General features: G+C 58.8%; 1 protein-coding gene across 2 annotated transcripts; it reads right to left on the reverse strand.

Moving 5' to 3' along the window:
• Positions 1-1,210: 1,210 nt before the first annotated feature.
• On the reverse strand, positions 1,211-15,211 carry LOC133358680 (serine/threonine-protein kinase PLK1-like). 2 transcript variants are annotated; one of them, XM_061577107.1, is made up of 11 exons: positions 14,576-15,211; positions 8,587-8,755; positions 8,230-8,374; positions 8,006-8,099; positions 7,243-7,528; positions 5,823-5,877; positions 5,314-5,429; positions 5,111-5,188; positions 4,095-4,249; positions 3,150-3,332; positions 1,211-2,130 (listed from the first exon to the last, which is right to left on the reverse strand). In XM_061577107.1, exons 1-11 carry the CDS (start codon positions 14,957-14,959, stop codon positions 1,921-1,923), a joined length of 1,875 nt encoding a protein of 624 aa, XP_061433091.1. In that variant the 5' UTR covers positions 14,960-15,211; the 3' UTR covers positions 1,211-1,920. The 2 variants fall into 2 exon arrangements, with proteins under 2 accessions (XP_061433091.1, XP_061433089.1); XM_061577105.1 differs by having other exon boundaries at positions 5,823-5,880; positions 14,576-15,210.
• Between the last annotated feature and the right edge of the window lie 247 nt (positions 15,212-15,458).

Here is a 15,458-nt window from a genome sequence, read left to right on the forward strand (position 1 = left end):
ACTAGCCTGGAGGCCACGACACAGCCCAGCCTGCAGCACCACTGATGAGTCCCATGGTTCGCAATGTTTAATCCGTTCCACAAAAACTACCTTTACCCAAAAAAAACTTAATCGGGGAGCCGTTTCCACTTGCACAACAGACAATGTTCACAATGCTCCAGCTGAGGTCTAAACGCTCAAATGGGCATCACCGATTGGGCCAGGGGCATGGACTTGGCCCTGCTCACAAGCTCGGATTGACAGATTGGTGCACAGCATAAATACACCGTCACTCAACACCCTGGGGTCCCCTATGGGAGGCAAAACGCCGTAAATTGGTGTCAGCCACTTAACCAACAGTCTACCGTAGTGTCTGTGGCATTGGCCAAGATGGTTATGAACTTGGGAAAAGAGAAGTGTGACTCCATTCTAGCCAAGGCTCAATGCCACCTTGCTCACCAAGCTAAGGGTCATGGTCCCAGCTATACCCCCCCCCCCCCCAACCCCCTTTCAGGATCTTCCATTGAGGCCAAGCGGCTCAATCCCAAGCCGAGCTTGGCAAGAGGCGGCACTTTGACAAGCCAGGCAGGACGAGGAAGTGGCGGCTCATGACAACCCTCCCCATGAGACACGCGGAGAAATATCTCAGCTCACATGGCCCCCGGGTAGAGAGCGACTGGATTTATCCTGGGACTCCCCTTCATTGTGTAAACATCAGCACGGTGAAGACAAAGGCAGGCTAGGTGCAGGTACTGGCCACCCCAACCCTCGTGTTGCCGTGCCGGCTATAACAGAGTTCGCCCCAAGCCTGTTCATGGTTATGCGGGAGATGCCTTTGTGAATGGATGAGTGGGGATCGAGTGAGCGAGCCACTGGATGGTTGCATGGGTGAGCGAGCGAGTGGGTGAGCGAGCGAGTGGGTGGGCGAGTGAGTGGGCAAGCGAGCGGATGGTTGCTTGGGCGTGCGAGTTGATGACTAGATTATTGCATGGACAGGTGAAATGCTGACCACACCCCAGTGCAGTGGAGATGGAGCGTCAGGTGGGTAAATCATAGGTATGTCCACCAGCCTCACAGCGTGTGGACATCGTGCAAGAGCGGACCACGTGGCTCCCGAGCAGAAGCCCTGGGTTCCGCCAGCAGTAGCGCCAGCTGACAGTTGCAGGGCTGCGCCTTTAAGTTGTGTGTTTTTTTTAACCGACAAGAACACAGACCCCAGGCCATAAAATGTAAACTCTTTTTATTAATAAATGTCCGCAAACGTGAAGACGGCGAGATCATTTTGAGAGCAAATTCGAGTGAAAGGGAAGATGGAGAGCAGCCGCAGCAGCTCAAACAGAGGGGCTGCTGGGGAGAAGTAAAAACAGCCGCACGTGTACACTCGCACATGTACACGTCTCACACGCACACGCACGTGTACACACTCGCACACGCACGTGTACACACTCGCACACGCGTCTGTACAGCGCTCTCTCCGCAGCCCTATGTACAAAACCGCAAGGCTCACCGGTTGTGCCGCCACAGGCCCCAAAGCACCACCCTCCTCCCCCTTCCCCAGCTCCCCACACCCGGGAAAGAGAGACACCCACCCGGCCTGCGCACAATTTTTTTAAAACGAGTGATAAAAGAGAAACTCTTTCGATGACAAAAAAAACGACAACTAAAACAAAACCAAACCCCCACGATCGCTACACGGGGGGGGGTGGAGGTGTGTGTGTGTGTGGGGGGGTGTGTATGTTGGGGGGGGGCCGGGCCCCCCACTCTGACGAGTCTCCCGCACGGCGCATGGTGGACAAGGGCGAGGCGGGGGAGGGGTGGTGGCGGCGCTCCGGGTGACGACTTCTCCCGGCACCGCTCCATCCTCCCGAACGGCGATGCCCGACAGAGCGCAGCGCGGCAGGCGAACGAGCGGTGGTGGTGGCGGGGGGCAACACACGTGGCTCAGGGAGCGGCGATCTTCCCGCGCACGGCGCCAGAGCGGCTGCTCAGCATCTTCTCGGCCATGGAGCGCGCGTAGCGCAGGCGGCTCATCAGGTCGGCGCTGCAGCCGTGCTCTGCGAGCAGCGCCAGCCGCAGCGTGCGCGCGTTGCGCTTCTCGTCGATGTACGTGACGGCGCCCATCAGCGGGCACAGCATGATCTTGGCGTGGTCCTGCGGTGGGTGGGTGGGGAGGGAGAGGGGGTGGAAGGTTTGTTGGTAGGTCGGAGTTTCGGCGATGATACGCACGGAGACCCGCACCCCTCCGAGCGCTCGTTAACCCCTTTTCCCGTTAGAATGACGTTCGCGTGTAAACGCCAATCGGTCTTCTGGTTCCGTTCGATGACGTGCATGCAATGCCATTGGCACGGAAGAATTGGAAGAAAAACTAAAAATAAATTTTTAAAATCTGACACCGGAGCCACGAGCTCTCGTCGGAAAGGGTGGGGGGTAATTCGAGGCCAGGTGGTCCCCCCCCCCCCCCCCGCCTCTCCACTGTCGTACAACACCTGAAACAAGTCATCAGGATGCAAGGGGGGGCAGGAGACCGAGGATAGGGGGGGGGTGTAACCACTACAGACGGGGAGCCACATTCGGAGGGGCAGAATGTCAAAAATGCCCGTTGAGGCCGCCCCTTACCGTTCCATTTTATTTGCGTCAGCTGCGCGTTTCGGCTGTAGCTCTGTCGGTCGCTCCTTCCCACTTTCTGTGGACCCCCCCCCCCGTGGATAGTTTGGGGGCTGCAAGTCTGCTCCCCCCAATCTTTTATGCAATTCCTGCTTTTCATAACTGCTTTGGCTTATTGGTTGACTGTGCGCGCGTCACAACGTGATGCAAAAAAAAATAAAAAATCGGGCCGCACATTTGCTTCGAAAAACTCAAAATAATAATAAATAATACTACATTCATAAAAATGTTACATTTTTGTATTGAAATTAAGACAACATTTTTTGAAAATTAAACTAGATTATAATTATTTAAATTAAGAAAAATTTAATAAAGATAAAAGTGAATAATGAGAAAAACATACAAAAATGGAATTCTAAAATAAATTAAAATATACAATAACACAATGCTGTAAAAATAAACAAAAATATCTCTACTAAAAAAAAAACACTATCGCTACCGAGGCTCCCACGAGGCCATACGGGGAGGGCGAAAAACGCCGGCCCTCCCCCCCCCCCGCCCCCCACCTTGAAGAAGTTGATCTGCAGCGTGCCGTTGGAGAGGTGCAGCACGATGGCGGAGCGCGTGCGGAACCACGTGCGCAGGTAGGGCAGGCGCGCCAGCTCGTCGCCCTCGCGCGTCGGGATGTTGGCGCCCGCCTTGAGCAGGTGCTCGCTCATGTAGCTGTGGAAGTACTTGGTGAGAGTCACCTGGCGACGCGGGGAGGGGGCGGAGACGAGGGGGGGGGGGGTCAGCGGCAGCAGGGAGACGTCCCTTCGAACCCGCCGCCCGACTTCTCAGGAGCGGGGAAGAAAGGGAGAGAAATAAGTATAACCCGTAAAAACAAAGTTTTTCACTATAAATCCTTTATATGCGTGGCGGTTAGAGTCCTCTCGTCCTCTGGCTTCAGATGGCTGCCACCTATGGGTCAGATGATTGCATTGCACCATTAGGCAATTGGTAGTTACATATAATCTTTTTTTACCTAAAAAGTGTAAAATTTGGGAAAAAAATTTCACGAACATTTGTCACGCACAACGAGTCTGTGTGGAAAATGTCAGCTCGATTGGATCACGGGAAGTGGGTTAAAAAACGACCGAAAGATTTGCACGGTCCTAAGCAAGCAAGCAAGCGAACTTAATATAAAGGATTTAAAAAGCTTCGTAAGCGCGTCGGATTCCGCCGGCCTCAAAAGAAAGATTCCCAGACGGATCCCGATGGGGCGAGGCCCACGCCAGGGTCGCGAAAGGCGACCCTCCAGGCACACACGGCCAACATCGACGGCACGTTGACGGAGACAAAGATTACCGCACGGGGGCTCGAGGGGAGGGGGGGGGCCAAGGGGCATGGGCGGCTGGCACCGCGCCCCCAACCACCTTTGTCTCGCCGGTGCCGCTGTCAGGGGTGGTGGTTCACACCCAGAACGGAGGGGGGGGGGGGGGGGGGGGGTAGGTAGCCGGGGCGACGCTCACTTTCTTGGTGAGTGCCGTGGGGTACGAGTGCATGGAGAAGAACGACTCGGTGAGGTCGCGCTCGATGTACTGGATCTGCTCCCCGTCCGGGTAGAGCAGCATGCGCGTCGAGTCGTTGAACAGCACCCCCACGCTGTTGTCGCACAGCGTGTAGCCTGCGACACGCACACACACGCCGTTAACGCACACCACACACACGCACACACGCACACGCAACGTTAACACCGTCACGGCGCTGGCGCTTCAACGAATGTTGAACTTCAACCGTGCTGCAATCGGATGGCATCACACGAGCGAAAGGGCTCGACGACGGGAGGTCCACGGCAAGGACCCCCCAGGCCTCCTGTACCACATCACCCTCGCCTCCAGCCCGTGCCACTCACCCACCTCGCCCATCACCTCTTCTCTAGCCTGTGCCACACCCACCTCGCCCTCCACCTCACCCATCACCTCACCCCTAGCCTGTGCCGTGCCCATTTAGCCCCCTCTATCCGGCCAAAGAGACGATGCTTGGGAAGCATGCGGTGTGGCTGGGCGTGCGGGCTACGTCACTTGGCCAACGCACACACCGCCACCACCGCCACCACCAAGCGGCGGCGATGTCACCACGGCGCTTGTGCCAGGCCGTGCGCACGTCAAGGCCAAGCGAAGTGTCGAACGCCCACTGGCAGGTCACGGGACAGACCCAGATGCCGCGGGTCGACCGACCGAGATGACTGGCAACCACACACGCAGCACGACGACGTTTTCACCACGCGGCGCACCCCGTGACGCGCACACACACACACACACACGGCCTGTAACCCCCCCCCCCTCACACACACAGCCCGTACTCCCCCCCCCCCCCCCCACGGCCCATACCCCCCCCCACACACAGCCCGTACCCCCCCCCCCTCCCACACGCACACGGCCCGTACCCCCCCCCACATGCACACAGCCCGAACCCCCCAACCCCCCACACACACACCCCGTACCCCCCCCCCCACACATGCGTGCACGGATTACGGGCGACTCACCGAGGCCGTACTTGTCCGAGTAGTCGACCCACTTGCTCACCCAGAGCACGGGGACCGCGGCGGGGTCCTCTGCCTCGTCTGGGGGCAGAGACGCGACGGGGTGAGACGAGGTGAGACAGGGTGGGGTGAGAGGGGGGACACGGGATTGGGCGGGGGACTGTGGCAGGAGTGTGAGGGGGGGGCGAGGCGAGACTGCTGCTCACCCTCGCGCACGAGCAGACGTTCCGAGGGCTTGGCCTCGAGCAGGCGGCTCAGCTGAGAGAAGAGGTCCGTGAGGTAGTAGTCAGAGCTGCCCACCACGTCCGCAGCCACCACGTCACTGGGAGATGGGGGTCGGGGGTTACCACCCATACTTCACCACTCAAACCCCACAAAGATCCCCCATGTAGCCTTAACAGACTGTTGGGGCAAGTGCTGTTAGAGCACCACCTAGGGGGTGGGTGGCCAGCACCACACCCCGCCGCCTTTGTCTCCCCGGCGGCGATGTTTGCTACACGCCGCACCAGGTAATCATTTGAGGCCGAGTCGACCTAGGGGAGGCCCAGGACCGGTTCAGATATTTCACGAGTGGGAATTCAACTCGGGTTGCCGGGTTCGTAGCGCAGCGCCCTTGCCAGGCTTGCCACCCCCCCCCCCATCGCCCACCCCCCCCTCACCCCTCACCCAGCCCCCCCCACCCCCAGCCCCCCTCACCCCCACCCCCCGTGCTCACCTGGGCGCCGGCAGCACTTCCTTCTTCTCTTCGGCCTTGCGTGGCGCCCCCGAGTCTTCTGGGACAGGGGTCAGGGGGTCACCAACAGCGACACGGTTAGGGGTAGGCCAAGGAGGGGGTGGGCAGGGGTTTGCAATTGGGCCAGGGTTGTGGGCAGGGGGTCCGACACAAGGGGCAGGGAAGGGCAGGGAAGGACCGGGAAGGGCAGGGGCGTTATGGATACGGCCTTTGGGCATCCCATTAGCCCAGAGGTGGCGGGCGGGTTTAACGGACACATTTAGTATTTATGCGATTTAACCCAACAACAAAACAACCTCCGGCAGATCCTTCCCCTGCACCCCCCGCCGCGGTGGTCAGCACGGCTGGCCCCGCACGGTGCAGAACAAGTTCACACGCACGGCGAGCGCTCAACCGTGACGGCGCACGGCGGCGTCGGCCCACAAACTAGCGGCTCCCGGCGGCCGCCGCCACCGCCGCCACTTCCGTGACAATCGCCCACAAGCCCACCAGGCGCTACCCGCGTGCCATTAGTTTCAAGATTTATTTTTTCACCAGGCAAGGTCCCCCCCATGCGGAGCTGTGTAGCTATTTTTCAGACGCGACCCGGTCATCTCAAATGGTAGATCAACGGAGTCGGCGCATGTGGAAATTTAAAGCAGCCAAATGCTCTAAAACGTGTGGCGATGTCGATTCTAAAATGTGGAGGGAAAACCGGGAGGACCCGGGAGAAAATTCCACGCAATCACACAGAGAGACACGCAAACTCCAAATTTACAGCAGCATACAGCAATCGTGCTGTGACGGTTCCACCTGAAGATGGAAGCTTGTGTTGCCCCAAAACGTCGTGATTTTTTATTTTACTTTCATTAATTTTATTTTTTACCTACGTGACTTTACCGAAAAAACCTAAGAGTACAGCAGCAGGCGTCAGGGTTGGAACCAAAGCCACGACGTCCTGCGTACTAGGCGATGTTGTTCACATCTCCTCGCCACCATGATGATGATGACGAGACACCACAAACTCCAAATATACAGCAGCAGCGGGCGTCAGGGTCAGGATCGAACCCACGACCTCCTGCAAACCAGGCGAGGTAGTTAACATCTCCTAGCCACCGTGATGATGATGAGAGAGAGACACGCAAACTCCAAATATACCGCAGCAGCAGCAGGCGTCAGCGGTCGGGATCAAACCCACGACCTCCTGCAAACCAGGCGAGGTAGTTAACATCTCCTAGCCACCGTGATGATGATGAGAGAGAGACACGCAAACTCCAAATATACCGCAGCAGCAGCAGGCGTCAGCGGTCGGGATCAAACCCACGACCTCCTGCACACCAGGCGAGGTAGTTCACATCTCCTTGCCACCGTGGCTCCCCCAATCACCCACAAGCCCCCCCAACGAGCGCCACGCCTCCCTCACCCTTGTTGAGCTCCAGCAGCGGCTTGCGATGCATCGCGGCGGTCCCAGCGACGCCAACGCCGCCGCCGCCAGTGATGGCGGCGATGGCCGAGAAGGCGGGGGGCAGCTGCGGCTGCGGCGCCAGCGAGAAGCGCGGCGCCATCGAGAGGCAGGTGGTGGGGAGGCGTGCCGGCAGGTAGCCCGTCGTGAAGAACTCGTCCTGCAGCAGCTCCGCAATCGACGGCCGCAGCAGCGGCTCCGAGCGCAGCATGCGGGCGATGAGCGCCCCGGCCACGGCACTCACGGCCTGGGAACGAGCGAGCGCACGCCACACACACCACACCGGCCGGTGAGCCCTCACGGCCGTGACACGGCGGCAGCGGTGGCACCACGCGCGAGCTGTCGAGCGCTCGGCGTTGTACAGCCACAGCAGCACCGCGGGCAAAGGCTGGCGACGGCACACGTGCGCGTGCCGAACGGCGTTTGCGCCGTACGTAGCGGACAGTCCGTGTTACGATCGATCGGAGGTGCGGGAGGACAACTAAACACACAAGGGGGTGGGTGGCCAGCACCACGACGCCCGGCCGCCTCCCCCCAATGGCGATGTTTACACACCGCGCCGGGTATTCATTTAAGGCCGAGTCGACCTAGTGGAGGCACGGGACCGGTTAAGATATTCGTCATCCGGTGTTGGTGGCCGTGAACGGGGAGTGAACTCGGGTCGCTGGGTTCATAGCGCGGGAAGGCGAGCGAACGAGTGAGCGAGCGGGTGAGCGATGATCACCTTGGGGATGGTGTACTCTGTGCGCTTGATGCGTGCGTACGTGTCCTTGAGCGAGCTCGTCTCAAACGGCGGCTTCCCCACCAGCAGAGTGTACCTGCAGCAGCGAGGGGGGGGGGGGTCAGAGTGGGGTGTCACGTGGTGTACAACAGGAGGCGGCTCGAGCGGTCTCAGATTCTGTGTGGGCGTTGTGCTGCTCATGGCCGGCGGCGGCGCGTGGCGCTCACATGATGCACCCGATGGACCAGATGTCCACCTCGTAGCTGTGGCCCTTCTTGATGAGCACCTCCGGGGCGATGTAGTTGGGAGTCCCGCACAGAGTCTTCTTGCGCTCGCCATCGTACTCGATACGCGTCGCCAGCCCAAAGTCTCCTGCGGGCGAGCGAGGGGGCGAGCGTCCGATAAGCGAACGACGTGTGGCGATCTCGCGGCGAGGGGGAGGCCTTCGTGTCGGGCAATCAAACTGTAGACCTGTTTTTATTCTACCAGGTAAGACCCACCACGGAGTGATGGAGCTCTTTCAGAAGTGTGAGAGGGGGCGGGCGAGATGGGGCGAGCGAGCAAAAGGGTGCGGGCAAGCTCACCGATCTTGACCTCCATGTCGTCGTTGAGGAAGAGGTTGCCCAGCTTGAGGTCACGGTGGATGACCTTGTTGGTGTGCAGGTACTGGCAGCCCAGGATCACGTGACGCAGGAAGTAGCGCGCCTCCGGCTCCGACAGCGCCTTGCGCCGCTTGTGCAACTCCATCAGAGACTGCGCCGACAAAGGAGAAAGACAGTATATTTAGGACTGCAGGAGGAATCCGATTAACTATGACGCTCTCTTTTCAGAGCTCCAGTAGGGGCACAGGGTAAGAACGTTACGACAAACATTACAAACACACAACAAGAGTGCAAAGTTGGGTTTTGACGAGTGCGGAGATGGCTGAATAGGCCAATCCAAGTCCACACACACACACCCGGCCACCTTTGTATGCGACCTTTGCCGTGTGACCTGCCATGGACCAAGGGTGGACCAAGGGTGGACCAGCGTGGTCCCAGCGTGGACCAAGGGTGGACCAGCGTGGTCCCAGCATGGACCAAGGGTGGACCAGCGTGGTCCCAGCATGGACCAAGGGTGGACCAGCGTGGTCCCAGCATGGACCAAGGGTGGACCAGCGTGGTCCCAGCATGGACCAAGGGTGGACCAGCGTGGTCCCAGCGTGGACCAAGGGTGGACCAGCGTGGTCCCAGCATGGACCAAGGGTGGACCAGCGTGGTCCCAGCGTGGACCAAGGGTGGACCAGCGTGGTCCCAGCATGGACCAAGGGTGGACCAGCGTGGTCCCAGCATGGACCAAGGGTGGACCAGCGTGGTCCCAGCATGGACCAAGGGTGGACCAGCGTGGTCCCAGCATGGACCAAGGGTGGACCAGCGTGGTCCCAGCGTGGACCAAGGGTGGACCAGCGTGGTCCCAGCATGGACCAAGGGTGGACCAGCGTGGTCCCAGCATGGACCAAGCGTGGCCCCAGCGCGCCCTAGTGGCCGCCACTTCAACTGCCGCGTGACCAGGAGCGGCCTAGTGGCCAACGGGGGTATCACACGAAAACCAGGGGATTGCGTAACATTTTTAAAATCTAATTCTAAAATTTCTCACGTGTGTGATTTGCTTGAAATTTTCTATCCTTTGCACCCCCCCCCCCTCTCCATCGTGTTTCTGCATTGATGTTGTAACGTTCAGACCCCGTGGCCCCCCCCCTATCAGAAATCTATGGGGATGCAAAAAGAGCTTTACGGCTCATCGGATTCCTCGAGTCAAAAGTAAAAGATTATGACGATTCGACGTGGCTTATCACGTGGAAAATGATAGCAGCCAAATATCACAGCTGCATGTTTCTAAATTTGAGGGTAAAACCGGAGGGATCCGGAGAAAAATCCGTGGCCAAAGGACAGAGACAATCAAACTCCAAGTATTTAGCAGGCGTCAGGGTCGGGATTAAACCCACGACCTCCTGTACACCAGGCGAGGTAGTTAACATCTCATAGCCACCGTTATGATGACGACACTACAAACTCCAAATATACAGCAGGCATCAGGGTCAGGATTGAACCCACGACCTCCTGTACACCAGGCGAGGTAGTTAACATCTCATAGCCACCGCGGCACGAGGAATTATATCTCCATTCAATTGATTGGATAGGCTCCGACGGGTGGTGGATTATCGTTTAAGAAAAAAAAAATTAGACTCCATCTACACGATCTAACACCACTTCTGGATCAAGCACGAGAGAGAGACAAACCGCACGCTTGCAACTACAATGAGAGCTTGGAAGATAGATGGGAGCACTCGAATCAGAGAGCCACGCAACACGGACAGGCACGGGGCGAGCGATGGTCACGTGGACCATCAGGGGTTGGCAGGTTGAGTAACGGGCACAAGCTTCCGTCTTCAGGTGGAACTGTCCCAGCACGCTTGCTGTAACAAGTTAATGATACAGCAAGCGTGCTGTGACGGTTCCACCTTAAGAAGGAAGCTTGTGTTGCCTCCGAAAGGTCGTGATTTTTATTTTATTTGATTAATTTTAATTTTTTACCAACGTGACTTTACCGGAAAAAACCGCAAGAATATGAATCCTTGCAGTCACGAAAGCTTCAAATCTAGAATTAACGGGAACAGCGTTCAGAGGAACCAGACCCACCACCCCCCATCGGAGAGAGATGGAGCGATAGTGACATCAAGATGCTCGTGTGCGGCATCGGTGGTGAGATGGCGAGATGGAGAGAGAGAGAGGGGGGGGGCCTCCATCCAGCAGTGGATTGACCATGGCCCCAATGACACTTCAAATGGAGGAGCCCCCCCCCCCCCCTCTCTGCGGCTAATCGAATCGTTAAGGCGGCTTCCTCCCCCCCTACGACCCAGTCAGCCAGAGGCCACTACACAATTCACCAGCACCGCACAGAATGAGATCACGGTCCGACCCCGCGTTGGCAATGAGCCCAAACAAAGCGCAAACCAACGCCTGCCGTGTCGATAACGACACCGGGTGCACCCCCCCCCCCCCCCTCTTACAAATCTAAACTATTTTTTAAATCCTTTATATTAAGTTCACTTGCTTGCTTAGGACCGTGCAAATCTTTCGCTCGTTTTTTAACCCACTTCCCGTGATCCAATCGAGCTGACATTTTGCACACAGACTCGTTGCGCGTGACAATTAATGTTCGTGAAATTTTTTCCCAAAATTTTACACTTTTTAGGACAAAAATATTATATTTAATTACCAATTGCCTAATGCTGCCATGCAATCATCTGACCCATAGGTGGCAGCCATCTCAAGCCAGAGGACGAGAGGACTCTAGCCGCCACGCATATAAAGGATTTATAGTGAAAAACTTTGTTTTTACGGGTTATGCTTGTTGTTTCTATCAGGCAAGGTCCACCAGGAGCTGAGTAGCTCTTGAAGAAGCGAGCTGGCCATCACGAACGATACACTCGTCCCCACGTGTGAAAGTTGGCACAGTGGGGGGCACAGGTGGTGCATCAGCCACTCATCTCGGTCATCTCTCAGTCAGTGGCCTCCTGCCGGCGGGCATTCGACACTTCACGTGGCTTCAACGTGCACCTAGCCTGGCACAAGCGCCGTGGTGACGTCACCGCCACTTAGTGGCCAATGGCGGTTGTTGTGTATCCGCGCACACGGACACACACGCACTTGTTGGGTCTGCCCCGAGATCTCATGCACCTAGCCTGGCACAGTAGGGGGGTACAGCTGATGGCGCATCTACCAGTAGTCATCTCAGGCCGGCCAACCCACGGCACTTGCTGGGTCAGCCCCGAGATCTCCTGCACCTAGCCTGGCACAGTAGGGGGGATACACCAGCTGGTGGCGCATCTACCAGTGGTCATCTCAGGCCGGCCAACCCACGGCACTTGCTGGGTCAGCCCCGAGATCTCCTGCACCTAGCCTGGCACAGTAGGGGGTACACCAGCTGGTGGCGCATCTACCAGCGGTCATCTCAGGCCGGCCAACCCACGGCACTTGCTGGGTCAGCCCCGAGATCTCCTGCACCTAGCCTGGCACAGTAGGGGGGGTACACCAGCTGGTGGCGCATCTACCAGTGGTCATCTCAGGCCGGCCAACCCACGGCACTTGCTGGGTCAGCCCCGAGATCTCCTGCACCTAGCCTGGCACAGTAGGGGAGGTACACCAGCTGGTGGCGCATCTACCAGTGGTCATCTCAGGCCGGCCAACCCACGGCACTTGCTGGGTCAGCCCCGAGATCTCCTGCACCTAGCCTGGCACAGTAGGGGGGATACACCAGCTGGTGGCGCATCTACCAGTGGTCATCTCAGGCCGGCCAACCCACGGCACTTGCTGGGTCAGCCCCGAGATCTCCTGCACCTAGCCTGGCACAGTAGGGGGTACACCAGCTGGTGGCGCATCTACCAGCGGTCATCTCAGGCCGGCCAACCCACGGCACTTGCTGGGTCAGCCCCGAGATCTCCTGCACCTAGCCTGGCACAGTAGGGGGGGTACACCAGCTGGTGGCGCATCTACCAGTGGTCATCTCAGGCCGGCCAACCCACGGCACTTGCTGGGTCAGCCCCGAGATCTCCTGCACCTAGCCTGGCACAGTAGGGGAGGTACACCAGCTGGTGGCGCATCTACCAGTGGTCATCTCAGGCCGGCCAACCCACGGCACTTGCTGGGTCAGCCCCGAGATCTCCTGCACCTAGCCTGGCACAGTAGGGGGTACACCAGCTGGTGGCGCATCTACCAGCGGTCATCTCAGGCCGGCCAACCCACGGCACTTGCTGGGTCAGCCCCGAGATCTCCTGCACCTAGCCTGGCACAGTAGGGGGGGGTACACCAGCTGGTGGCGCATCTACCAGTGGTCATCTCAGGCCGGCCAACCCACGGCACTTGCTGGGTCAGCCCCGAGATCTCCTGCACCTAGCCTGGCACAGTAGGGGGGATACACCAGCTGGTGGCGCATCTACCAGTGGTCATCTCAGGCCGGCCAACCCACGGCACTTGCTGGGTCAGCCCCGAGATCTCCTGCACCTAGCCTGGCACAGTAGGGGGGGTACACCAGCTGGTGGCGCATCTACCAGTGGTCATCTCAGGCCGGCCAACCCACGGCACTTGCTGGGTCAGCCACGAGATCTCCTGCACCTAGCCTGGCACAGTAGGGGGTACACCAGCTGGTGGCGCATCTACCAGTGGGCATCTGACCGGCCAACCCACGGCACCTGCTGGGTCTGCCCCGACAACCTCACGCCGGCGGCGAGCCTTCAAAACACTTCACGTGGCAGCCTCAAAGTGCACCTAGCCTGGCACCGCGGTGACCAATGGCGTTGTATTTGGTAGTGGCCCTCTGCTCCATCCCCAGCGGATATCGAACTTCCACATTGGGGACCGATTCCTGCTCGTGACGGTCAATCCGAACCGGTCCTGGGACCCCCCTAGGTCCACTCGGCCTTGAACGAGCAGCCCTGACAGTCTCTGGGGTCAGGCTGACAACGGGGTGGGGATCTTCGGTGTGGTGGGTGCCAAGGACCCACCTCGTACAACCCCCAGGGAGGCGAGAGGGACACGTTCGTTACGAGTGGTCGAAGATGATAATTATCAGCTCACAAAGGAGGGCCTCGGCTCTCCTCTCTCTACCAGTGGTGGCGTGGACAAGGCATATGCAGGGCCTGTTTATGTTTCTTATTTAAAACGTATTAATTACAACATCACCACCACCACTACCAACAACGCAAAGCTCCCCTCGCAAAGCCAACGCCACGCCCGACCGCCTTTGTCTCCCCCAGTGGCGATGTTCACACGCACAACCGCACCCGATATTCATTTATGGCCGAGTCTACCTAGGGGAGGGTGGTGCCACCGGGAGTGACGACACCATAGTCCCAGCTCATCGTCACCGGCGTTGGTGGCCGTGAGCGGGAACCGAACCGGGGTCCGAGGCGTTTGCGGTACCACAACACCCACGTGGTGCAGCGCTAACCACTGCACCACCGCTCCGCACAAAGACAAAGACCCCCCGTGCAGGCTTAGAAGGTTAGTGGCAAGTGCCGATAGCGAGCGAAAGAACCCGATGCAGGCACACGAGGGGGTTGGGGCGATGATTTTACACACCGCACCGGCTACTCGTTGAGGCCGAGTCGATCTAGGAGAGGCCCAGAACCGGTTCAGACAATCGTCACCTGGTGGTGGCGGCCGTGAGCGGGAATCGAAACTCGGGTCGCCGGGTTCGGAGCGCAGCGCTAAGCGATCACCACCATCACCCCTCCACCATCCACCACCATCATCACCCTCCACCACCACCGCAAACACCATCATCATCCCCCTCCTCCACCGCAAACACCACCATCACCCTCCACCACCACCCACCATTACCCTCCTCCACCACCATCATCCTCCACCACTACCATCATCATGACCCTCCTCCAAAGCAAACACCACCACCACCCTCCTCCACCACCCCACCAACCACCACCACCACCAGCCTCCTCCACCACCACCACCATCAGCCTCCTCCACCACCACCCTCCTCCCCCCCACACTCCACCACCACCACCACCCTCCTCACCCGTCGCCTGCACAGCTCCAGGATCACGTAGACGAAGTCGTCGTCCTCGAAGAAGCTGTGGAAGTTGACCACGTTGGCGTGGCCGAGCGAACGGTGGATGGTGATCTCCATGCTCATCTTCTCCTTCTGGTGGGGCTTCATGAGCATCGTCTTGGACACGATCTTGCCCGCGAACACCTCACCCGTGGCCACGTCCGTCATCTCGTAGCACTTGGCGAAGCCGCCCTTGCCCAGGAAGCGACCTCGCTGGTAACGCCGCTTGGTGCCCGGGTCGTACAGCTGCTCGGGGATCTCCTTCACCACCAACTCGGGGGGGGCAGACGCCGCCGCAGACTTGCCACCACCGCCCCCCGCTCCGTGCTGTGGCCGCAGTACGACAGCCATGGCGCCTCTCCCGTTCCTCGCCTCGTCTCACTCGATCGCGGTTGTCTCGCCGCTCTCCTCGTCCGTGTGTCGCTCTCCTCGTCCGTGTGTCGATCTCCTCGTCCGTGTGTCGATCTCCTCGTCCGTGTGTCGATCTCCTCGTCCGTGTGTCGATCTCCTCGTCCGTGTGTCGATCTCCTCGTCCGTGTGTCGATCTCCTCGTCCGTGTGTCGATCTCCTCGTCCGTGTGTCGATCTCCTCGTCCGTGTGTCGATCTCCTCGTCCGTGTGTCGATCTCCTCGTCCGTGTGTCGATCTCCTCGTCCGTGTGTCGATCTCCTCGTCCGTGTGTCGATCTCCTCGTCCGTGTGTCGATCTCCTCGTCCGTGTGTCGATCTCCTCGTCCGTGTGTCGATCTCCTCGTCCGTGTGTCGATCTCCTCGTCCGTGTGTCGATCTCCTCGTCCGTGTGTCGATCTCCTCGTCCGTGTGTCGATCTCCTCGTCCGTGTGTCGATCTCCT

This window comes from Lethenteron reissneri, chromosome 63, assembly GCF_015708825.2.
Source record: "Lethenteron reissneri isolate LAM-NWPU_2019-01 chromosome 63, ASM1570882v1, whole genome shotgun sequence".
NCBI lineage: Eukaryota > Metazoa > Chordata > Hyperoartia > Petromyzontiformes > Petromyzontidae > Lethenteron > Lethenteron reissneri.